The sequence below is a fragment of the Dromiciops gliroides genome, chromosome 2 (genome assembly GCF_019393635.1).
Source record: "Dromiciops gliroides isolate mDroGli1 chromosome 2, mDroGli1.pri, whole genome shotgun sequence".
Lineage (NCBI taxonomy): Eukaryota > Metazoa > Chordata > Mammalia > Microbiotheria > Microbiotheriidae > Dromiciops > Dromiciops gliroides.
This window is the reverse complement of record NC_057862.1, coordinates 371107045-371132455: the sequence shown is the minus strand read 5'-3', so window position 1 is coordinate 371132455 and position 25411 is coordinate 371107045. Positions and strand designations below refer to the sequence as shown.

The window sequence follows — 25411 nt, the reverse complement described above, 5'->3', positions numbered from 1 at the left end:
TAAAGATGTTGAGAGGGAAAATATTACTTAGGGCACTGAGAGAGCAAGGGACTTACCCAGGGTCACACAGTCATTAGGTATCAATAGGGTAGCTTGAACACAGGTGTTCCTGGCTTTAAGGTCAGCTCTTAAGGAATATAGCATGCTGCCCTTTTTATATGTTAGTATATATAAGTAAATATGTATGTGTGTTTATATTAATATATATTTGTATTGTACAATATATTATATATAAAGTAATATATGTAAAGACTCCACTAAAGTCTCTTTCCATGCTTTAGCATAATCTGACAGTGACCCTAAATTCTTAGAAAAACACAGGTTCTTACAGATCCTACCAAGCTGGAAATGTTTCAGTAATGGCCATGTAATGGATTGTACATGTTTTTTGTCCAAGGACCAGTTTAGTAAAGTTTAAAGAAATTCATCACCCAGGGAGTCTCAGGTTGATGGTGGTTTTTTGTTGTTGTTGTTGTTGTTTGTTTGTTTTGAGCACAGCAACCCCCAAAGACTTTATTAAATTATAGAACAATGTGTAGTACTGGGTAGAGCTCTGGACATGGAGTCAGAAAAATCTGGGTTCAAATCCTACCTCAAATATTTACTAGCTGTATAAGCCTAAACAAGATTCAACCTCTGTCTGCCTAATCTTCTTCATCTGTAAAATAAAGATAATAATTGCATTAATCTCAAAGGGATAATCAGAGGATAAAGTAAGATAATGTATGCAAACTTTAAAGTCCTAAATAAATTGATCTGTGTAAGCTGACAGAATCCCTACACCATTATAGATCCTTAAAATATTTAAATGGAAGCATCATTTCATACCATCATAACTGTTATTTTATACCATTATAGATGTTACTGATGTTTTTCATATTTCCCTGTTTCATTTTGGGCAGGTTCTCCTTTGCAATCAACATCTTGGCTAACAAGGTCATTGATGCTCTAATGCCAACACTGCCCACATTAGTGAAAAGAGAGGTAAGTGTGATGCCCTTTCCTTATGGATGGGAGAGAAGAGGTATCTTTGGGAATAGCATTGTGAGAATCTATTCATGCCAATAACTGACCCAGTGACATCTGCTCTGTAGTAGCAATGACTGGGTCATTCTCAGAAAGAACCAGTCAGTTCTTGAACCTTGAATAATGGATTGGTGAACCAAATTTGACTGTGGATATTTCATCTGGAAAAAAAAAAAAAAGAAGACAGGGATGGCATGAGCACTGTCTTTAAATATCTGGAAGACTATCATGGTTAAAGTGGTATTAGACAAGGGATCCTTAACCTTTTTGTGTCACAGATCTCTTTGTCAGTCTAGTGAGCGCTATGGACCCCTTCCCTAAAGGTTTTCAAATGCATAAAATCAAATATGCAAGATTACAAAGGAAATCAATTATATTAAGACATAATAATTAAAATGTAAAACCACCCAATTTGTGAACCCCATATTAAGAACCCTTTAATATATTCTTAGAGTTCAGGAACTCTCTTGATTTTTATTTGTATTCCCAGAACTTGGCACAGAGTTTGGCATATAGTATTTTAATAAATTTTCATTCATTCATTCATTCATTCATTCATTCTACTTGGCTCCAGAGGGTAGAAGTAGGAACAGTGGATGGAAGCCCCAGGTGAATTAGATTTCAGCTCATTATTAGAATTTACTAACAATCAGCACTGTCCCAAAATGGAGTTGATTGACTCAGAAGGCATTGGTCTTCTCTTTACTGAAGGTCTTCAGTCAGAGGTTGATTAACTGCTTTTCAAAGATATTTTAGATCAGATTCCTGCTTCCCATTGGGTTTGCACTGATGCCCCTTGAGTTCCCACCCAACTCCAAGGTTTTACAAATTCCACAACTGTCAAGACTAAATACTTGTACTGCCAAAAATCATATGAGTCAGACAGCAACCTAAAGTCTTATTCAAAAAGAGAGTTACAACCTGACTTTTCCCTCTTTTGTAGCCATATTGTGCTTTCCTACAAAATAATTTCTATCTTACAACTCCTTTATTGGGCTATGAAATGTGAAGCAATGACATGTTCCTGTGCTGAAAAGTTTTGTATAAACTAAATTTTTGTAAGTTGAATCCAATGTTGTCATTGACTAGAAATTGCACAGACATTTTCAGTGTGCTTTCTCATCAAGCCTAATTGCTCTTCTTTGATTAATAACTGTCTTCAAATATTAGAAAGGCTGCTATGTGAAGGAGGAATTAGACTTGCTCTTTTTAGCCCCAGGAAGGCTGAACCAAGAGCAATGGGTGGTAGTCAAAGGGACAAATCTAGACTAGGTGTCGGAGAAAACTTCCTAGCAATTAGAGCTGCCCAGGAGCCAAATCATCAGCCTCAAGAAGTGACAAGTTCCCTCCCCCTCCATTCAAGAAGAAGCTATATTGTTGAGTACTTGTTGGGTATGTCATAGTGTGGATTCCTTTGGTGTATAGGTTGGACTAGATGATCAATGAGGTCCTATCCGATTCTTAAGCTTTAGCTTACCAAGTCCTTCTTTCCTTCCTTCCTTTCTTCTTTCTTTCCTCCCTTCTTTTCTTTCTTATTTCCACTTGAAAATCTGGGAGATAGAACCCTTACTCAGCCTCATACTAACATTGAGGCACCTTGCTTCATGTTTTCATGGGAGATTGCATAAACTAGTAGTCCAGGCTGATAACAGTGCTTGGTGCTCTCACTAAGCCTCCATTGAAACCCCAATTTTTTGTTGTTATAGGTATGCCCAGTCATTGAAAGGGCTTTTAAGAGCATGACTTCCAAAATCAACATTTGGGCAACCTGTAAGTCCTGGGTATTTCATGTTTTCTTTCCTTGTCAAATGAGTCCTATTTTCTGCCTCTTGGTCTGAGTAGCCTGCTATAAAACTTGGGGGTGGGAGGAGGATAGCCTTCTCCATTTTCATGTTCACTGAGTAACTCAGGTGTATCCAGTACTTCTCATCCATACTCCTATTTCTAGTGTGGTTTAAAGGTCTATAGAGCCCTTTCCTCACAACTATTGTGGGAAGTGAGTGGGTCACTTTACAAATGTGGAAACTGAAGTGCAGAGAGAACAAATGGCTTGCTTATGGTCATCCAGAGACTTTGTCAGAGAAGTATTGAGGACCATTTTCATTGTAGAATTTACAGTGTTGCAGAAAAGACATATACTGCAATCAACTAGAAAGGAACATAAGGGAGGATAGTATTAGAAACTCAGGGATTTGAAAATTCTTGTGTCATCTGAAATTCCTCAGAGAAATTATAGTCAGTATAATTAGTTTGAATGAGAAAGAATGGTTCCATCTTCTGGGAATTCAATTAAACAGATGAGAATGTGGGCACTCGGGTACAAAGATGGTTTAGATGCAGTTCCTGCTCTCAAGTAGGAGAGTCCAATAGGGGAGTTAAGACATAGACTAAGATAGATACCACAAAACTGGATATGAGACTCTGATGAAGTTTTCCCCCAGTGCTCTATGTGGAATGAAGACCGTGTAATAAAAGGGTGGGGTTTGGAGACTGGGTCAATAGAGGAGGGAAGACACATACCAATGAAATGAATTTCTTGAAATATTGAAATGGAATATATGTGCCAAGGAGAAATACTGACAAAATACAATGAGAAACTCAGGAAGGAGGAATCAGTTTAAGCTGGGAGGGAGAGAGGAAATTAGAAAAGGTGCCTGACAGAAGCATTGAAGGAGAGGAAAGATTTCAATAAGGAGAGGACAAGGGAAATTAGGAAAGTATAAAGTATTGTCAACTACCTCGAGTTGAGCACTTCGTAAAACCTTGAGGTAATCATGAAGATGTTTGAATGTTGGTCCCTCATTATTTCACCCATTCCATCTGTCCTATGTAGTCAATAGGAATCAGAGAGGCAGGTTCATGCCCTTCCCATAGGGTTCTGATGTCACAGGACAGAAGGAACATATTTGTTCTGCTTGACCTCAGAGGCCAGAGAACTAGGAGCAATGGAGGAAGTTAGAGGGCAACAGAATTCAGCTCCACTTAGAGTTCATACATCTGGAACCAGAAGGGATCTGAGGAATCATTCTCCTCATTTTACAGAATAGGAAACCAAGGCCCAGAGAGGTCAAGCAATTTACTCAAGATTACATAGTAAGAAAGTGGCAAAGGTGAGATTTTGAACCCAGGTCCTCTGACTCTCACACCAGTACTCTTTCCACTATACCATGCTGTCCCATCATCATCACCACTACCACCATCACCATCACCACTACTATCACCACCACCATCATCGGTAGAGATAGGAATCTTTCCATAAAGTATAGATATGGGACTTACAGTTAGGAAGACCTGGACTCAGGTCTTGCCTCTGACACACACAAACTACAAGGCTGTGGGCAAGCCACTTAACTTCATTGTCCTCAAGCAAATGTCTAAGGCTAGAAATTACATCTGAGTTGCCATTCTGCATTCCTACACCTACTAAATCACAGGAATCCAGACATCCTCACCCTCACAACAAATCACATTTCTTAAGCACTTTTACAAAACACTTTCTTAGCCAAACTTTTGCAACAGGAATAAGTATTATTCTCACTATTTTACAAACGAGGAACCTGAGATTCAGAAAATTAAGATTTGTATACCATTCCTGGGCAGTGTGGGGAGAGACTGAAAGGTAGACTAGGTGGGGAGTGGAATCACTAAAATAGAGCTGTCTCCCTGAAGTGAGGAAATGTATAGGAGTGTAGGATCAGCTGTTCCTTTTTGTTGAGTGTAGACTTAACCAACGTCTTAGGTACCATACTCATCCTGGCCACATGAGGGTGGTATGTTACTATTTAAGCTGCTTATGTGAACCTGACCTTTCAACCCTCCAGAAAAGGGGGAGGGGGGGCAGGGAAAGGAAGGCAAGTGAGGAAGGAGGGAAGGAAGGAAGGAAGGAAGGAAGGAAGGAAGGAAGGAAGGAAGGAAGGAAGGAAGGAAGGAAGGAAGGAAGGAAGGAAGGAAGGAAGGAAGGAAGGAAGGAAGGAAGGAGGGAGGGAGGGAGGGAGGGAGGGAGGGAGGGAGGGAGGGAGGAAGCTGGAAGAGTTCAGCCAGAGAGGCCATAGGATTTTAGTAGGATTTTAGACCTGGAAGAGATTCTAGAAAGCATCTAGTCCTGCCCATGGACTGGGATGAGGGGAAGCTTTCTAGAGAAGATAGAACCATAGCTGTATCTGGAGGATAGAATAGACTTGGATAAGTAGGGATTAGGAGGGAAGGCATCCTAATATGAGAAAATAGAGTGGAAAAAATTACATAGGTGAGAACCTTTGAGAGCATCCAGGTGGTACAGTGCACTTCCTGGAGTTAAGAAGACCCAAGTTCAAATCTGGCCTCAGACATTTACTAGCTATGTAACCCTGGGCAAGATACTTATCCCTGTTTACCTCAATTTCCTCATCTGTAAAATGAGCTGGAAAAGGAAATGGTAAGCCACTCTAGTACCTTTGCCAAGAAAACCCCAAATGGTGTCATGAAGAGGCAGACACAACTGAAGAATTAACACCAACTGGGAACTTTTTGGGGTTGGGGGGAGGGTGGTATAATGAAGGTAGCAGTTTTGAACAGAAGTTTCAAATCATGAAAAAGAGATAAGCCTGGAAAGATAGTTTGAGGATAGATTGTGGAGGCTTTTAAATGACAGGGGAATGGGCTTGCCTTTTTGTTCAATCTCTCCCTATTACATTTTTTTCCTCCCTATTACATTTTAAACTCTTTAAGGCAAGATACTGTAATTTTGCTTTTTTATCTTCCTTTCTTTCCCTCTTTCAAATTTCCCCTGCCATGAAGTGGGCTTGCAGGGTTATTAACAGACTAATGAGTAAATCAGACTCCTTATCTCAAAGCAGCAGTCTTAAACATCTTAACCATAAAGCCAAAGAATGGAAGATTAAAAGGGAGCTGAGAATGTGGAATGTTGGAGTTGGAAGGGACCTTAGAACATAAAATGCCAGAATTAGAAGGGACCTTAAAATACAGAATGATAGAACTATAAAGAGCCTCCCCAAGCTCCTTAGTCTATGTTTATTTCTAATTCTTCATACTATTGTCCCATGTATTTTCTATGTAGCATGCTGTGCATTTTTAACAAATATTCTACTATCCTCTTGTAGTACCAGTGCCAATTGGATCCAATTTTATGGATTTTGAGGTCCTATCATCTTCAATTGTGGACAACACCTTTCAGCTAGATCTGAATGTGAGTATGGCTGCCTATTGATAATCATTGGTATGCTTATTTTAGCTCATCAAGGAGATAACTTATAGATAAACCCTTAAAAGTTTTTAAGAAACAATATGTCTTCCTGGGGTAGGGTGAGGGGGCTGATGTGCACACTGAATAAAGCCCAGAAGCCTTCTAGATTCTGGCTCCCTTTGAAGCCCTAAAAAGATATTGGAGCCCTCCAAAACAAATCCTCTTCCTGCACGCCTCATTATTCTTTTTTTTTTTCTTTTTTTACATTTTTTTTTGTGAGGCAATGGGGGTTAAGTGACTTGCCCAGGGTCACACAGCTAGTAAGTGTTAAGTGTCTGAGGCCGGATTTGAACTCAGGTACTCCTGACTCCAGGGCCGGTGCTCTATCCACTGCGCCACCTAGCTGCCCCCTCATTATTCTTGTAAGCAATACTTAGTCAATACAATTCCAACCTGGGGCTAAACCCCTTACGTCTATGCTAGTAATTAGATATAGATAGACAGAGATAGATAGATAGATAGATAGATAGATAGATAGATAGATAGATAGATAGATAGATAGATAGATAGATAGATAGATAGATAGAACCATATCTATTTGATTTTCATTCAAGCAGGATTAGAACTATGATATCATTGATATAGGGATGGTACCTTCTCTATAATTTAAATCCTTAGAGCTTCCTAGAGCATTGGAAGGTTGTGACTTGCCCACGGTCACATCAGTAATGTTTCAGAGATGGGACTTGAGCCCAGGCCTTCCTGGCTTTAAAGTCCACTCTGACCACCAAGCCACATTGTCTCTTAATGGTTTTGGAGAATATCTAGATTCAGGCTCCCTTAAATAGCTTTGTTTTTGTTTTGTTTTGTCTTAGAGGGAAAAAAAACCTATATCGTCGAAGTTAAAAAGGATCTTAGAATGCAGATCATAATGTGATGTTGGCACTAAGTGAGCCCTTAAAACCTAGAACTCGGACTGTTTAAGCCAAAGGAGCCCTTAGATTGGAGAATGCCAGAGCTGGAGTGAGTCATAGATCATGGAGACCAATCCTTTCACTTTGCAGAGGAAGGCAGCTGAAGGCCACAGCAGGGGAGTGACTGACTCTCCTGAGCAGTCCATCATCACACCTGGGGTTCTTTTCAGCTCAGCCAGCCCCCATGGCACACTGGTGGGCTTCTGACTGGTACCTCAGGGAGCAGAAAGCTCTGGGCCAGCTATGCCCTTCTACCCAGAGGTGCAGCCAGAACCCAGACTGAGGAGGCCACACATGGAATCCTTTCACATCTTCCTCTTTCTTATACATCTCCTCAGGCTCAGCTTCTGGACATGGGAGGAAAGTTGATGAAGGTCTTCAATGATTCCCAGGGCTCTCTGACAGTGCCCAAGATGGATGGCTTGAAGTTCAATTTCATAGTGAGACAGGATGTGGTGAGTGCCGCCATTGGAGCACTCCTTCCCCCCAAGGAGCTAGCAGTTCTTCTGGACTCTGTGGTAAGGAAATCCAACCTTATGAATTGGTTGCTTATAAGGTGTGGGTGGAATCATAACACAGAATTTGAAGAGATTTAAAAAGAGCATCCAGCTCAACTCCCCATCTAGTAGAAGAAAGGAAACACGCATTTATTAAGCACCTATGAAGTGCTTTACAAATGTTATCTCATTTGATCCTTAGAAGAACCCTGGAAGGTAGGTGCTATTATTATCCCAACTTTCCACTTGGGGAAACTGAGGCAAGCAGATTAAATGACTTGCCCAAGGTCACATAGTAATAAATATCTTGAGGCCAGATTTGAACTCAAGACTTCCTGACTCCAGGACCAGCATTCTATCTACTGCAACAACTATCTGGCTTTTAATGTTTTTTAGGCAACTCCCCCCCCCCCCCACACACACACACTAGAATTTCCTCCATTGTGAGAGGAATAGAAAATCTTCTACAGTATTTCATCCATCCTTCACCTCATCTTCACCCCCAAAGACATACCCTAATTCAAGTCCTCATCACCTCTCATATGGAGTACAAGAGTAATCTCCTAATTTCGTTTTCTGACCTCATGGTCTTCTCTCTCCATCCTACACACAATTACCAAAATGATTTTTTCTGACAACAGAGTCTCAGTCATGTTATTCACCTGCTCAAGAATTTTCAGTGGTCCCCTCTTGTCTCTAGGATGCAATTCAAACTCCTCTGCTTGATATTTAAAACCCTTTATTGCCTGGCTCCAATCTACCTTTTCAGTCTTATTGTCCATTACTCCCCCTACATTCCAACCAAATTTGACCATTATCAATGGGTTCATATCATCTCCTGTTGCTGTGCCTTTGCAAAGACTGCCCCCAGTAGTCAGGGGTCTACCTTGTTCACCTCATCATCCTGAAATCCTTAGCTCCATTCAAAGCTCCCTTAAGTGACACTTCCTATAGGAAACCTTTCTCGATTCTCCCATCAGCAGACCATTCCCTCCACATACATTGGCAGTACTTTGAATTTACTATATTTACATTTTCTATTAACTTAGCTATAAATATGTTATGTCATTCCCACCCTTCCACTCAGTTGTCTGAGTCTGGATTTGAACTCAACAAAGATAAGTCTCCCTAATTCCAAACCCAGCACCTATCCACTGAGCTACCTAGCTGCCCTTCTATCACTTTATATGTACTCTCAATCCCATCCTCTGCCTTCTTCTCTAGCAGGCCTTCCCCTACTATCATCTCCACTCTCTCTTATCTTCAGCTTCTGTCTAGTGGCTCCTTCCTTGGTACCTACAAACACACCCAAGTCTCTCCTATCCTTTAATAACCCTTCCTTGATCTTACCTTCCTTGCTAGCCATAATCTTATATCTCTTCTCCTTTTCTCAGCTAAATTCCTTGAGAAAGCTATCTATTCTTGTAGCCTTTTCTTCCTCTCTTTTCATTCTCTTCTAAATCATCTGAAATCTCATTTCTGACCTCTTCATTCAATTGAAACTACTCTCTCCAAACTTACCAATGAACTCTTAATTGCCAAATCTAAGGATCTTTTCTTAATCTTCATCCTTCTCGACCTCTCTGCAGTCTTTGGCACTATTGATGATCTCCTTCTGGATATATTTTCTCTTATGGGTTGTTGTAATACTGTCTTCTCTTGTTACTTCTCCTGTCTGACCACCCCTTCTCCATCTTCTTTGCTAATTCTTCATCCACGTCACAGGCAGTAACCATGTTTGTCCTCCAGTCCTCCGTCTGGGCTCTCTTCTCTTTTCCTTCTATATTATATCACTTTATGATTTCATCAGTATCCATGGCTTCAATGTGCATCTTGATGGAGATGATTCCCAGATTGTCAATGTGTATAATTTAATATATATGAACATCTAAATCTATCCATATTCATATTTATCTCTATGTTATATATCTATGTCTCCAGTCCTAATCTCTCTTCTGAATTACATCCTATATCACCAACTGTCTTTTAGACATCTTGAACCAGTTGTCCCATACTTAGTCATCTACCAAACTCAGCCAGAACAAAGCAGAACTTAATTATCTTTCTTCCAATATCTCCTTTCTTCCAAACTTGCATATTACTATCTAGAGCACTATCATTCCCCATGCCCCCAAACCCAGGCTCAAAACTTTAGTATCTTCCTCAGCTCCTCACTCTTACTGCCCATTTGTTGATAAATCTTGTTATTTCTACCTTTCCAGAATTTCTCATATAAGTTTCTTTTTCTCCATTCAGACAGCTACAACCACGGTATCTAGGCCCTCATCACCTCACACCTAAATTGCTGCAATAGTCTTTTTTTCTTTCTTTCTTTCTTTCTTTCTTTCTTTCTTTCTTTCTTTCTTTCTTTCTTTCTTTCTTTCTTTCTTTCTTTCTTTCTTTCTTTCTTTCTTTCCTTCTTCTTCTTCTTCTTCTTCTTCTTCTTCTTCTTCTTTTTTTTGGTGAGGCAATTGGGGTTAAGTGACTTGCCTAGGGTCACACAGCTAGTAAGTGTTAAGTGTCTGAAGCTGGATTTGCACTCAGGTCCTCCTGACTCCAGGGCCGGTGCTCTATCCACTTCGCCACCTAGCTGCCCCAATAGTCTTCTAATTGGTCTCAAATTTCACTATAGACCATCCTCCCCTCAGCTGTCAGTGGGATTTCCGAAAGTGTTGATCTAGTAAACTCCAGTTCTCTGTTTGGCATTTAAAACTCCATGACCAAGTCACTTCTTCTCTTTCTGCTCTATTACATCACTACTTCTTCTTATACATTACTCTTCTTTACACATAGCTCTTCTCTGTACACTCCATGATCCACTGGCCTGTGCACCAGTCTTCCTCAGGACACAGCATTCTTGTATCTGTGTTTTGGGCGCTATCCCCCATGCTTCTTCTTCTTTTTTTTTTTTTTTCCTTTTTAGTGAGGCAGTTAGAGTTAAGTGACTTGCCCAGGGTCACACAGTAAGTGTTAAGTGTCTGAGGCCGGAATTGAACTCAGGTCCTCCTGACTCCAGGGCCAGTGACTCCACTGCACCACCTAGCTGCCCCTCCCCCATGCTTCTAATGGTCTCCCTCATTAGCACCGCCTCTTCATTTCCCTGGCTTACTTCAAGAATTAACTCAAATCCTATATTCTGCAAGAAAGTTTTTTTTTCCCAGTCCTCCTAGACACTAGTTCCTCCTCCTCTAAGATTGCTTGCTCTCTACTTTGTCTATATCTTGTACATGCCTACTTATATCAATTTTATCTCCCTCATTATAATGTGATCTCCTTGAAAGCAAGGACTACTGTTTGATCTTTCTCTATTTCCTTGGGGCTTAGCACAGTGCCCTACACATTGTAAGTGTTTAATAAATGCTTCTTGATGGTCAGACTGGTGGGATACAAAGGAGGAACCAGGACTTCACAATTGTGCCTTGAATTGGTAAGAGTAAGCAGCATGGTTGAGTGTGCCGTGGACGGTGTTCATGTTCAAAAATAGTTTGAACCAGCCAACCTTTAAGCTACCTTCTTTTTTTTTTTTTTTTTTTTTTTGTGGGGCAATGGGGGTTAAGTGACTTGCCCAGGGTCACACAGCTGGTAAGTGTCAAGTGTCTGAGGCCGGATTTGAACTCAGGTACTCCTGAATCCAGGGCCGGTGCTTTATCCACTGCACCACCTAGCCGCCCCTAAGCTACCTTCTAACTCTTATCCTGTGAGTTACCTCTAGCTCCAAGAACGGGGAACTGTCCAGATCAAGATCTTCTTGATCTCATTGTAACTGAGAAAAAATTATTTTCTATTTTCCATTTTCCATTATATTCCAATTCATCCATTATCTATTGTCCTAAGTTTGAGTATTAGACAGGGGCCTACAAAATCTCACTTTCATTTTATAGATGAGGAAATTGAGGCCCAGAGAGGAGAAAGGGATTTCCTAAAGTCATATAGTCAGTAAAGCAGTTTTCTGGTGTCACTCAACCTCTAACAAGCTTTGTTCTCTTTTTATTCTTAGCTTCCTGAGCTGGCTCGTGAACTGAAATCAATTCTCAATAACATCAACCCAACGGTTAGTCTATTCTCCATATTTTTCTATATCAATAAACTCTCTGTCTGTCTGTGGTTGCTCCAGCATGGGATAGACTCAAGGAAGTCAGGGTCAAACCAGCTATTCCTGTCTAAGAGATAATTTTTTTTTTAAGTGAGGCAATTGGGGTTAAGTGACTTGCCCAGGGTCACACAGCTAGTAAGTGTTAAGTGTCTGAGGCTGGGTTTGAACTCAGGTCCTCCTGACTCCAGGGCTGATGCTCTATCCACTGCGCCACCTAGCTGCCCCCTAAGAGATCCTTTTGATGGGCTGTTTGTGACTCCATTTTCTAGATACATTCTCTTCTCAGCTCTAGGATACTTGCTCCCCTCTCCAGAAGCACTGCTGTCCAAAACTTTCAGAGGGATGGCCATTGCCTCTGAAGCCAAGGACAAATGGTTCATAGATGGAACAGTTACAAGTCAGCCTAACCTGTGCTGGCTGGTGTGACATACATGAACCTTGGTTGAAGATAGTTATACAAACTGGGGGTGTCTAGGTAAAGTAGGGAAGGGAAAGGAAGAAAGGTAGGGAAAAATCCAAGAAGACTTGGTCACTGATGTTGGAGAGGGAGGGAGTGTCCATGCCTCCTCCCCTTGTACCTTTATGTAACAAATCAAGAGTTAGCTATAGTCCCCAAACCAGAGAAAATAATGTCTTCTCTAAAGCCAGAGCCTCACTTTCCCTCACATCTTCCAAGTCTTCTCACTGTATTACCCAACAGTTTATCCTCTTGTCCCCGCACCCACCAAGACGATGCTTCCAGGCTTGCTTAGAGTGATCCAGGTCACTGGAACGGTATACCCATCTCTAGAGTGTAGAGTCACATGAGATTTGGGTCCTTTATCCTTATGAAATCCTATTCTGGGACTCACTTGCCACACCTGCAAAATGGAGATAATCATATCCCTGTCCTGCAATTCCTCACAGAGTAGCTTTGAGGATCCAATGAAAGGATTTTTAGGAAAGTTAAAGTACTTCTATCCATGTGACCTTAGGAAAGTTGCATTTCCTCTGGACCCTAAGTGATTCATCTCTCAAATAGAAAAAAATCAATCCACATGCTCACATACCTCACAGGATTGTTGTGAAGGAGGGCTGTAGAAACTTTGAAAGATTCATGAATTGTTATTATTATTCAGGCTTCTGAACAGTTGGGACCAACTCAGATTGTGAAGATCTTCACCCAGGAACCTCCAGAGATCATCCTGAAAGTTGGCAGTGCCAGGGTACTCCAGCTGATTGTATTTGAAGTGTTTGCTACTAACCAAGCTACCCGGCCTCTTTTCACTCTGGGCATTGTAAGTAGTATGGCCAACAACTATGATTGTCTGAGACGCCCCCCCCCCCCAAAGTTGGCAAAGTCTTCTCTGGGTTCCTAGCATATCAGCCCCGGAAGGGACCTTAGAACAGAGAACAGGGAATATTAGAGCAAGAGGGAATATTTATAACATAAAATCATAGAGTTGGGGCTAAAAAGGGAAGTTAGAAGCCATCTAGTTCAACCCCCTCATTTTAGAGATAAGGCAACTGAGACTCAGGGAAGCTATGTGGTTTCCTGGGGGCAGCTAGGTGGCACAGTGGATAAAGCACTGGTCCTGGATTCAGGAGGACCTGAGTTCAAATCCAGCCTCAGACACTTGACATTTACTAGCTGTGTGACTCTGGGCAAGTCACTTAACCCTCATTGCTCTGAAAAAAAAAAGAAAAGAAAAGAAAAAAAGAGAGAGAGAGAGAGAAAGAAAGAAAGAAAGAAAGAAAGAAAGAAAGAAAGAAAGAAAGAAAGAAAAAAGAAAGAAGCTATGTGGCTTCCAGTATCACTCAAATGTGAAGGACCTTAGAGCACTGACTGAACAGAGCCTGAGGTGAGACACTGGAGAACAAACTAGTCCACTCATTGTAATTTTATAGGTGAGAAAATTGAGACAGAAGTAAAGTGACTTGCTCAGGGTCACATAGACAGTAAATAACAGAATAAGGATTCAAACTCAGGATCTCTGACTAAATCTAAGGCTCGTTCTGTTTTACCACTCTCCATTATCTCATATGAAAACAGGAGAGGAGCTGACTATCTGATTTGGTACTTCAACTCCTGATCTTTGCCTCAGTTTCCTGTAGAAACCATCCCCTGCTCCCTTAGCCCCATAAGCTCCTATTTTTAAAAGTTGCTTGGGGCAGGTAGGTGGCACAGTGGATAAAGCACCGGCCCTGGATTCAGGAGTACCTGAGTTCAAATCCGGCCTTGGACACTTGACACTTACTAGCTGTGTGACCCTGGGCAAGTCACTTAACCCCCATTGCCCCACAAAAAAAAACCCAAAAAAACCCAAAACAAAGAAACAAAAAAGTTGCTTTCACTCAAGTTAACTGACTTTTTCAGGTCAAATCATGGTGACTTTTTTTTCTTACAGGAAACAAGTTCTGACGGTCAATTCTACACTGAGGAGAGCAGACTCTATCTCAACATCAAAGGAATCAGGTAAAAACATAAAACACCACTCATTTATTTATCCATCCAACAAACCTTTATTAAAGTACCTTCCCTCTGTAAATCACTGTATGGGGTATTGAGGGGCACTAGAAATTTTTAAAAGTCCCAGTTCTTGCCCTCAAAGCTCATCCTGACATTGGCTTTTCTGTTACAGCTCTGATCACATCTATCTGATGAACTCAGGAACAGGCTTGTTCAGTGTAAGTCTTTGATCTTTTCAATGTAAATACGTGTCCATCAGAGACTGTAGTGAAAGCCTGGGCCAGGGTCACAGGGGGACAATGGCCTCATTCAAGGAAAAAACAGAGACCTCAATGACTTGTCTAAGACCAGCTCTCCCCAGACATAATCCTGGCCCAGTCTCTTTGTAGCCTGGGGACCAAACATCTGGATCAATTAATTACATTCCACACCAATTCCTGGCCATCACCCAGATGCTGTGAATGGGAACAAACAAAAGGACTTCTTGAATGGGGTTTTAGGTCTGAATCACATAAACCATTGTCCACATTCTCACTTAGAGTGAAAAACATGGGCCATTGAACTTAGAATAAGCTTTAGAGGTCATCTATCATTAAGTCTTTTTGTTTGTTTGTTTGGGGGAGGTGAGGCAATTGGGGTTAAGTGACTTGCCCAGGGTCACACAGCTAGTAAGTGTCAAGTGTCTGAGGCTGGATTTGAACTCAGGTCTTCCTGACTCCAGGGCAGGTGCTCTATCCACTGTGCTACCCAGCTGCCCCTCATTAAGTCTTTTTTTCTCTTTTTTAGTGAAGCAATTGGAGTTTAAGTGACTTTCCCAGGGTCACACAGCTAGTAAGTGTTAAGTGTCTGAGGCCGGATTTGAACTCAGGTACTCCTGACTCCAGGGCTGGTGCTCTATCCACTGTGCCATCTAGCTGCCCCCTCATTAAGTCTTTATAAGCCTATTGCAGGTGCTGGATTTCTCAGGTCAAACGATGGTGACTTTTTACCTGTGAGAAGTAATTGCTGATGGTCAGTTTTATGCCAAAGGGACTTTTTTCTAGGTAACAAGGGAGTGGGGAGCGTAGAAGGGAAGTTAAAGTAGGGAAAAACTGAGACTCAGATAAAGAAAGCTATTTAGCTAAAGATATACATACTCCAATCAGTGTGCCCAAATGTTGGGATTTGAACCCAGAAGTCCTGTCTCCCAGACCAGGGCTTTTCCAATCTTCTTCAAGATGGCTTACGTTGTTCAGGTAGATTTGACCTCAGTGAAGTTGGGAGCATCCCTCTCTGGGTCACAGTGTCACCCTCACTAAAATAAGGGAGTTAGACTTCTAAATCTCTATATTCTCCCTCAAATGTCACTTAGCACCTTGTTTGTACCTCTAATTCATTTATATTAAAGGTCTGTAAGGACCCTGTATATGCTAACAGTCATGTCAAGGACAAAGTCATGACTTCAATTCAATCCAATGGAAATGTAAGTGCCTACTATGTTAAGAACCATGTGGTTGGGGGGGCAGCTAGGTGGCACAGTGGATAAAGCACTGGTCCTGGATTCAGGAAGACCTGAGTTCAAATCCAGCCTCAGACACTTGACACTTACTAGCTGTGTGACCCTGGGCAAGTCACTTAACCCTCATTGTCCACACACACACATACACGCAAATAAACCATGTGGTTGGCACTGGGCTGCACAAACATGCTAAATGGTGCAGCCTCTGCCATTTACCATATGTGTACAAGTAAATATGTTACAAGGTAGGGGTGATGAGGACAAAAGAGGGGAAAACCAAGGAGGAATGGACCCCCTTCAACCAGGGAGGGATCCAGGCCTTGTGAAGAAAGCAGCACTTGAGCTATGGCAGTGAAGGAAGGAGTTACAAAGATTTCCTCTCTTGGGTTGGGCTCCTAAGAGGAATCTCTTCCTAGGCCACCTCTATATGCCAAGGACATTGGGTAGGATACAAAAAGTTTGACACAGCCTGTGCCATCTTCTGTTTTCTCTTTCTTCCTTGCCCTGGGACCACCACTAGGGATTCCTAACCCCCACCCCCTAACAGTAGCAATGTACAGACATGCACATGTGACAATGATCTTCTCACTTACCCACCAGAGAACATAAGATTTCAGTCCTTCCACTTAGCAGGAGGGATAAGCTTCATTGAATAATCCCCTCTCCCCTCCCCTTCCCCTACCAAATCCCTCATACACATTCTCTTTTGCCTGTTTTCCCTGGGACTAGCTGAAGCCTACTGGGCTATGGAGAACAATCCCTGCATGGGCAAGCATATAAGGCTTCATTTCTCTTTGTTGCAGCCTGAACTTTTGGGGAGCGTGATAAACGAAATCTTACTCTCCGTGTTGTTGCCAAACCAGAATGGTAAGCACACCCACTTAAGGTGGTCAGAAGAGGAAGAGTATGTCATAACCAAAGTAGTCAGAGAAGGCTTCCTGGAGGAGGCAGAATGTTAGCTGGATTAGCTGGACCTTGAAGGATGGGTAGAATTAGAGAGGAAGTGGAAGCGGTGGGAGGGGAACAATGGGAGCAATGTCCAGGAGGCAAGAATGTATATGGAATGGTTGTGGGTCATTGGGAAGACTGAACTGGGGGATTGACAGGCAAGTATGAGGGATCTAAGGCTGGAAATAAATGGATGGAGGTTGGACAAGATTTTGAGGAGCCTCAAATGCCAACCAATACTTATTAAGTGCATATTGTACACAGGACCTTGTGCTAGGTGTTAGGGGAGAAAAATAGCATTAAAATAAGATATAGTTCCTAACCTTATAGAATTAATAGGTTAGCATGGAATAAAATACAAACATAGAAAGTTGCAATATGCAATATTTATTATATAAGCCCATTAGAGGGTCAAACAAGATGCTACGTGACATTTAAGGAAGAATATATTTTGTGAAATGGGGAAGGGGAGCATGGAGATCAGACAACATGCCTAGAGAATATGCATGTGAATTGGGTTTTAACAGAGGAGTTGGAATCCCACAGTGAAAAGGCAGAAGAGGGAGATTCCATAAGGAACAGATCAAGCAAAGGTAGAGGAGTTTATCCCATAGGCCATCAGGAGGTTTGGAATAGAGAAAAGATATAAAAAGTGGTACCATTCTCTTGAGCTGCCCAAAGGCATGAATAGGGAGAAAAGGGTCTTGGGAAGCTAGGAAAGTAGTGTGTCAGGGTGGCCCAAGTTGGTGGGAGCGAGAGGATACCTCCACTGTGGTGCTTCCAGGGCCTGTCCTAAGAAATCTAGATTCCTAAAATGCAAATGGTGGATGCCTAGGGATGGCCCTCTTCCCCTACTCAAACACATGTGCTTTGTTTAAGGTGTGTTGCGAGATGGGATTTCCTTGTCCGCCTTTAGGGAATATGGATTTGATGAAGCCAAAGTGATTCCTATACAGGTGAGTAAGACATTCTGACAGCCCCTGATACTGCTTCTTTAGGGAGGTCTTACCTTTAATGGGAAAGAATATTGATCTTGGAGGCACGTTCAGGGAAAGCCACTTGCCCAAGGTCACGTTGTAAACCTGAGAGCAGAATTTAGTGCTCTGGATTCCAAAATCAAATCAATCTATGTGCCAGGCACCTTGCTAAGTGCTGCAGACGCAAATACAAATAAAAACAGACAGTTCCTGCCCGGAATGACCTTACAACCTAATAGTGGAAGATGATGATGATGGTGATGCCTTTAGGCTACCTCCTTAATGAAGGTGGTGAAGAAGGTACCACAGGGACATGCGGGAGAGTTCCAAGAAGTTCAAAAGCCAATGTTAACTGATGGGGAATGTGGAGAAAAATGAGGCTGAGTCCCCTACTGAAATAGAGACCCTAAAGCCCAAGGCCCTGCTCTCTAGTCAGAGGGTCCTGTTAGAGGAGTGAAGATTATTGATGAGATATGAGAACCAGGCAGATTCAGTCTTATAGGATAATGAGATTTTCCAATAATGGGTTTCCTGATTAAATAAAATATGATGGGGAGATCCAAAGAAGTCCCAAAGCAGCATAGTTGGTGCTCCATCTTCTTTCCACTGAACCATATGTCTGGCTCATATAAGAACCATATGTCTGGATATATTTAGGCCATTTCACACACACACACACACACACACACACACACACACACACACACAGAGCTACGCCACCAACAACACCTCTACCACCACCACCACCACCACCACTATCACCAATACTAATGCCACCAACACCAATACATCACACAACACAAAACTTGGTCATAACGATTCAGAGAGAGATAAGCTTCAGCTGATCAGGCAACTCAGGGGGAAATTAAAGCAATGACATGGCCTAAAATTTCTCTCTTTGCTAAGGCCATAGAGACCAGGCTACTATCAATCTGACTGTCTATCAGGTCTCAGTCAGCTGATCCTGCTCTGTTCTTAGTAGCATTATTTACCACTGAGGAAAGCTCTTAATCCTCAGCCTGCAGCTCAAATAACCTTTTCAGCTCAAGAAAATTCATATTCTTTCATCAATATTATGAGATGGGTGATTTCTGGTAAGAATGAGGTTTTGAAGCAGGTAGCATGGCTCAATAGAAGGAATTCTGGACTTGGAGTTAGAGGACCTGGATTTGAATCCATTTAATAAAATCACTGTGAGAACCTTGGACAAGTCACTTGACCTCAGTTTCCTCACCTATTAAATTAGATAAATTGACTAGATTACTTCTAAGATGCCATCCATTTCTTGTTTGTTGTTTGTTTGTTTTTGTGGGGCAATGAGGGTTAAGTGACTTGTCCAGGGTCACATAGCTAGTGTCAAGTGTCTGAGGCTGGCTTTGAACTCAGGTCCTCCTGATTCCAAGGCCAGTGCTTTATCCACTGCACCATCTAGCATCCATTTCTTAATCTTTGGGCCTGTGAAAGTACAAAAGAATAGGTACAGCCTGGGTGAGAGACTCTGTCTTCCATTTGAGGATGAGCCTAAATGGTTCAGAGAGAGGTGGGAAGGTTGGTGCCTATGGTATAGCTTGTTTTTAGCCATCATGATTCTTGATGACAATCTGCTAAGGCACAGAGGGTTGTAAGTTATGCAGGTGGATCCTAGCAATCTGCTATATGTGCCAGACATCCAGTCTTCTCATCCAGTCCACTGGTTTGCTTTGTTCTTTTCCAGGGTGCACTCCTGATCACTCCAGCCTAACCCTAGAATACCTGCTGCTCCTGGCTCAACAGACCCATTGATAGAAGGAAGTCAGAAGAAATCACCAAGTTTGCATCTAAATTGGACTTGAAGAGAGCTGAGAAGGGGAGAACACGAGAACTTCCTAGTCTGTGGCTGTTCTAACTTATCAATAAACATGTCTGTCCCTGCACTGCTGCCATTGTTTGACTTCCTCCAGGCAGACAGGTGGGTCTGAGGGCCTAGACCAGTACACCTGGCTCATCCTCTCTCAGCTCAGTTGACTCTGCCTTTGCTGCTGGTGCTGTGAATGAAAAAAGCTGGTTGTTGATGCTGGCATCCCTGTGTCCTGGACACAGCACTGAATAAACAGCCTGCAGAGGTTTAGATGCCTATCCTGACTCTTCCACTAACTGTGTGACCTTGAGCAAATGACCTAATCATGCTGAATCTCTATAAAGATGAAGGCACTGAACTAGATGATCTCCAAGGTCCCTCCTGATGGTGGCATTCTAGATTGATGTTCTCAGACCCTCCCAGCCCCAACAGTCTATTAAGGGTCTTTGTTCTAAGACTTCCTCTGACATTCAGGGTTCTGGGACTGATTAAGACATTCAGGGTTTCTGATTGGGCTCAAAACAGCCAAGTGTTCTTTCAGCCTAACATTTTTTATCAAAAACCCACTTCAGGGGGCAGCTAGGTGGTGCAGTGAATAAAGCACCAGCCCTGGATTCAGGAAGACCTGAGTTCAAATCCGACTTCAGGCATTTGACACTTACTAGCTGTGTGACCCTGGACAAGTCACTTAACCTTCATTGCCCCGCAAAAAACAAACAAAACACTTCAGTATAGAAAAAAAAGGAAGACCTTTCTTTTCTTTTTGAGATCTAATACACATAAACACAGTACATTGCAAACCTTAAAGCGATATAAAGATGTTATTATAGGCCTTGCCCTCTTCCCCTCTCCTCCTTAAGTTTCTGTGATCTCTTTCTTCCATGGGTCTGCACTGTACACCCACAAAAGCATGTGTCTAAGTCTTTTTGAAATGAGGGCACACAGAGCTAAAACTAGGAATTTTTGTCCCTGGGCAAGAGGTACAGAAGGCGTCTTCGGTTGAAGAGGCACAGAGCACCCTTTGCCATGCAGGGTGGGGAAGAAACTTACCCCAGAGGACCATCAGATAGCTTCCAAAGTTAACTAATCATCCTTGTTAAGCAGTTAAACAATGTCTAGCCAGTCCAGAGGCCACAAGTGTGTGTGTGGGGGGGGGTTTGGAGGGAGGGGGGCGGAGATGAGGTAGTGATTTGAGACATTTGACATTTCCACCTGCCTCTGCTCTCTCTGCCACCCCCACTGCCATGTTGGCAAAGAGGCAATACGCCAGATACTTATCTCTCCTTCTTCCTGCTAATGGTGAGTGAGGCCTGGCCCAGGGAGAGGGGAGGAGAGGTGGCAAAGGGCCAATATCTGCTGCTGAAGTACAAAGACGGTCCAGTTTGGAGCTTACATTAGCATTCTTGATCTGGGGCCAAGTGAGTGTGCGCCCACGTGGTCTCAATAGAACGATGTATGGAGGAGGGAGGGAATAACTATGGATAGCAGCAGGGAGTACTTCATTACCAGGCCATTTGTGGTCAGAGTGAAAAGACATGGACCCTCATTCGACCACCACCCTCACCCCACTCCTGTGTCTATATGCAATTCCTAAAAACCGCCTCCTGATACTCTTAGGAGAATCCCAGATACTGAGAAGAAGGGATGGGACTCATAAAGTAGGAAGAGTGTGGAAATTAATGGCAACATCATGCTCTCTTCCTGATCAGTTGACTTCCCCAACCCTTCTCTGCAGTGGATGGGGCAGGAACACCATGTCATACCTGTTAACAAGAAGACCCATTGCTATATAGGTCCTCTTGTGTTAGATTCCCTATCCAGACCTTTCCCCAAGGAGGGAGGTCCCAAGGGCCTTCTTGTAAAGGCCAGGAAGGGCAGGGGGATGGACGGTCAGGGCCACACTTCAAGGATTCTCCTTGCTGTTGGGGCAACCCCATGCTTTCCCTTACCCTGGGCCCAGGCACTTATTATTCAAACACAGAATTTTGCCACTAAATTACTGTGAGATACTGAATAGGTTTCTTCCTTATTCTGGGCCTCAGTTTCATCATTTGTAAATGGAATGATTTGACCTAGCTAGCATCCTCTATGGATCCTTTGACTCAGACACACCATGATTCTAAGACCCTATGATTTAGGAACCATCCACCAGTCTTCTATACTCCTCGTCCATCCTTGAGCCAGAATGGGGGGATGGATTATCATATCTATTAATAAAAAGGAAATGTCTATCTACCCCTTCTTGGACTCTGATGAAAGTGTGAGTAAGTCCTATTTACCTAAGGAGACAGGTATCATTACTAATTAATCCAGGAATTAAATACAAGGAATGAAAGAAGTCCCTGAGTATGGGGGAATAGTGTTAAGGTTCCTGCCCTACCCCAATGTAATGTTCTCATGTGTGTATTCCTCTCTGCTCTCAGCCCCTCCCCACCACACCCAGGAAAACTCTGGTAACCCTGCCATAGTTATAGGGCTAAGGTATACACACACACATACATATATACACATACATATGTTTGTATGTATGTGTGTGTATATAAGTATATAGATATGTATATGTATATTACATCCAATTCTCCAAAGCTATACCATAACCATATACATGGTCATAGCTAATGTTAAGGCATGAGAACTGATGTGGGAAAAGTGCCTTGAAGCCTTTTTAACCTATATCTCTCAGCTCCCAGGACTGCATCCTTTGATTGGCTAACTTACATTTTAAAGAAGGTGTCCCCCTCAGTCAGATGCACTTCTTCATGGCCCTTTGCTATATATCTTCCCATCGCCCACTCCCACTTTTTTTTTCTCCTTGTATATGTTGTCTTTACCTGTTAGAATGTAAGCTCCTTGTGGAAGAAGACTGGTTTTCTGTCTTTGTATTCCCACACTTAGCACAGTGCTGGGAATATACAAGGCATTCAATTAATGTTTGTTGATTTCACTTGTTGGAAACAGAGTGGTAAAGGTTCTTTATGGGGACTACTCTTGAACTCATATCCTGGTGTGAATTTCAGGTCTCTTTCCACCACAGTACAGTGCTTTCCCATTCTGGCACTGAATCTGGAGAAAGAAGAAGGAAGGTCTGTCTACCATCTCCTATCCATTTTTATGCTGACTGAGCAAAACAAACAAAAAAACTGTATTTGACTGGCCATAGGTGTCTATCAAACAATTAAAGACACCCCTTTCTGGTAACAGGGAGCTCAGCCAACCAACCAATCAATAAACATCTATTAAGCACCAGTTACTATGTGCTAGGCACTGTGCTAAGCTCAGTAACAGTGGTGGAAAAGAGAGGAGAACATGGCTTGCTCTCCCTACTGTTTTATGTGTCTCATCACTATTTTTTTTTGAGGGGCAATATGGGTTAAGTGACTTGCCCAAGGTCACACAACTAGTAAGTGCCAAGTGTCTGAGGCCAGATTTGAACTCAGGTACTCCTGAATCCAGGGCTGGTGCTTTATCCACTGTGCCACCTAGCTGCCCTCTCATCATTATTTTTGATGCAGTTAGTACATTTCCAAAAATGGCTCTGCTGGGCACCCAAGGACCTAGCTTTGATCTATTTCCCCAGCAACATGGATTATTTACCCTCTGGGGGCAAACAGAACCTAACAGCTCATCAGATACTTAAAGGTTGTTCTCCTCCTCCTCCTCCTCCTCCTCCTCCTCCTCCTCACTCCTAGTGTTCTCCAGGCTAAACATCTAATCCTAATTGAGGACCAAAGAGAACCTAGAAAATTGAGGACCAACTGATGCTATGAAGGATGTACAAAGGTGCCCATCTGACATTCTGTCATCCCCATGAGGGCAGGAACTGCATCTTCTCCTTCTTTATGACCCCCACATATACACCAGCAGCACAGGGCCCCTGTACACAGAAGACACCCCCTTCTCTTAACCCTCTGTCCTTGTGACTCATAACTTCTATTGCAAAAAAGTAATCTGAGATCTGAGGGAGCAATCCATGCTCAGATCATAGAGCTTTTTCTATGGGAATATAATAGGTTAGTATAGCGGTGGAGCCCATGTACATACCTGACCTTCTCTACCCATCTTTTCTAAGAGAGGTAACAAATCTATAAGGTAACAAGTCTATAATGGGGTTCATGTGCTGTAGTAAAAAGAGCTCTGGAGTCAATTGCAGAAAAAAACATTTCTGGCATTTACTACTTTTGTGACCTTGGGCAAATCACTTAAATTCTCTGAGGTCAATTTCTTAACTTGAAAAATGAGGGGGCTGTGGTACCCAGGGCACTCTAAGATCCCTCCAAACTTTGTTCCTATGAAATTTATAATACTACATCAGATTTATATAGTGATTTTTAAGGTGTATAGAGCAGTTCCCCACAACTCAGTGAAATTGGTAATACAAGTACTCCTATTTTGCAGATAAGAAAATTGAGGCCCAGAAAGGGGAAGTATCGCACACAAGTACATACACACATACACGTGCACACATACACACACACATACACACACATACACACACACAGAGCTAGAAAATGAAAGAACTGGGATTTTATTCCAAAACTTTCCCTATCTGTCTAGTACTAAATAATACTGAGCAATGAAATCTGTGTTTAAATCTTCTCAAACTGTACGAAGGTCCTCTGCCTGAGAGAGGTTGATTCTGGACATCTAGTTCTGGCACTAAATTGTTGTGTGATATTGGACAGGTCTTCTCCCCATCCTGGGCTTCCATCTCTTCTCCACTTGTAAATGGAGGGCCTTGACCTGGCTAACCTCTACTGATCCTTCGGCTGAGGCATACCATAATCCTGTGACTCTGTGGCTGTCCTTTTCGCAGCTTGGCTGTTGGCATCAAGATCAGAGTAAAACAGTGCCTTCCTTGTTCTGGGGCTGACTGTGATATGAGAGGCACAGTGGGCCCATGTCATACTGAGGGTGATTACATGGGATTGAATTGCATCTGGTGTTGAGGGAAATGATGTTTTCCCAACAAAGACTAACACAGAATTTCGAAAATTCAAGTTAGGAACAATAGTATCGAATGTCTTTGATGAATCCACAGAGGAAAGAGTGGGGCAGCTTAAGGCCAGGGCAACTTAAATCAACAAGAATCCTATTTCCATTGACAAGGCCTCAATTTAACTTTCAGTTGCTCTCTCAATCAGGGATTCCTTCTTTACCATTTTTTGTAGCATGGGTCACTTTGGCAATCTAGTGATACCTATAGAATCTTTCTCAGAATATCATTTTTAAATGAATTAAATAAAACACATTAAAAAGGAAACCACTAAAATCAAATACAATTTTTTTCCTATCTAACTTTACAAACCTGAAATTTCTCCTCAAATTAGGAACCTCCTAAGTGTCCTTAAGTGTCATCAAAACACAGGGTGTGAAATTAACTGGATCTGGAACCCAAAGACCTAAGTTCAAATTCCATTTGTGCCCCATAATTTCTACTTGACTTGAGACAAATCACTTAATTCCTCTGGGCTTTAGGGGGTTCATCTGTAAAATGAGGGGGTGGGACCACATGGCCTCTGAGGTCCTTTCCTGTTCTAAATCAATGATACCAGAATTCCAGACTCTCAGAGATGAGAGAAGTCTTACAAATCTCTAGTCCAGTTCATATTCAAACAGGAATCCCACTTAGGATTCCCAGTCCCTAGACAACTAGCTTCTTTTGTGATGGAGAAATTGGTCACCTCCCAAGGCAACCCACTGAAGTGACTGAGTTTATCAGAATCATGAGCCTGGGGTCCTAGACAACCATAGACCCTTCCCTTCTTTCTGCTTATAGTCTTAAGACTTTAATTCCTTATCCCTAATAGAACCTTTGCCCTCCTGTGTTTTGAATGTGTTAGTCTCCAGTTCCAGTGTGAGGGAGGTAAAGTCTGCTCTGTCTGGAGAAGTCAATCCTGGCCCCTTGGTGAGGGGCTTGTTGGCTTTGCCTG

General features: G+C 42.3%; 1 protein-coding gene across 1 annotated transcript in view; it reads left to right on the top strand.

Annotated features, from left to right (window-relative positions):
* The window catches only part of BPIFB1 (BPI fold containing family B member 1), a 33567-nt gene extending 14082 nt beyond the window's left edge, over nucleotides 1-19485 (top strand). The window contains exons 5-15 of the mRNA XM_043980791.1: nucleotides 903-984; nucleotides 2733-2796; nucleotides 6126-6211; nucleotides 7521-7700; nucleotides 11677-11730; nucleotides 12891-13049; nucleotides 14160-14227; nucleotides 14394-14439; nucleotides 16523-16586; nucleotides 17547-17623; nucleotides 19359-19485. Of these exons, the coding sequence (XP_043836726.1) occupies nucleotides 903-984; nucleotides 2733-2796; nucleotides 6126-6211; nucleotides 7521-7700; nucleotides 11677-11730; nucleotides 12891-13049; nucleotides 14160-14227; nucleotides 14394-14439; nucleotides 16523-16586; nucleotides 17547-17623; nucleotides 19359-19385 (907 nt within the window). The 3' untranslated portion in view covers nucleotides 19386-19485. The remainder of the gene's footprint in view (nucleotides 1-902; nucleotides 985-2732; nucleotides 2797-6125; nucleotides 6212-7520; nucleotides 7701-11676; nucleotides 11731-12890; nucleotides 13050-14159; nucleotides 14228-14393; nucleotides 14440-16522; nucleotides 16587-17546; nucleotides 17624-19358) is intronic.
* The last annotated feature ends 5926 nt before the right edge of the window (nucleotides 19486-25411 follow it).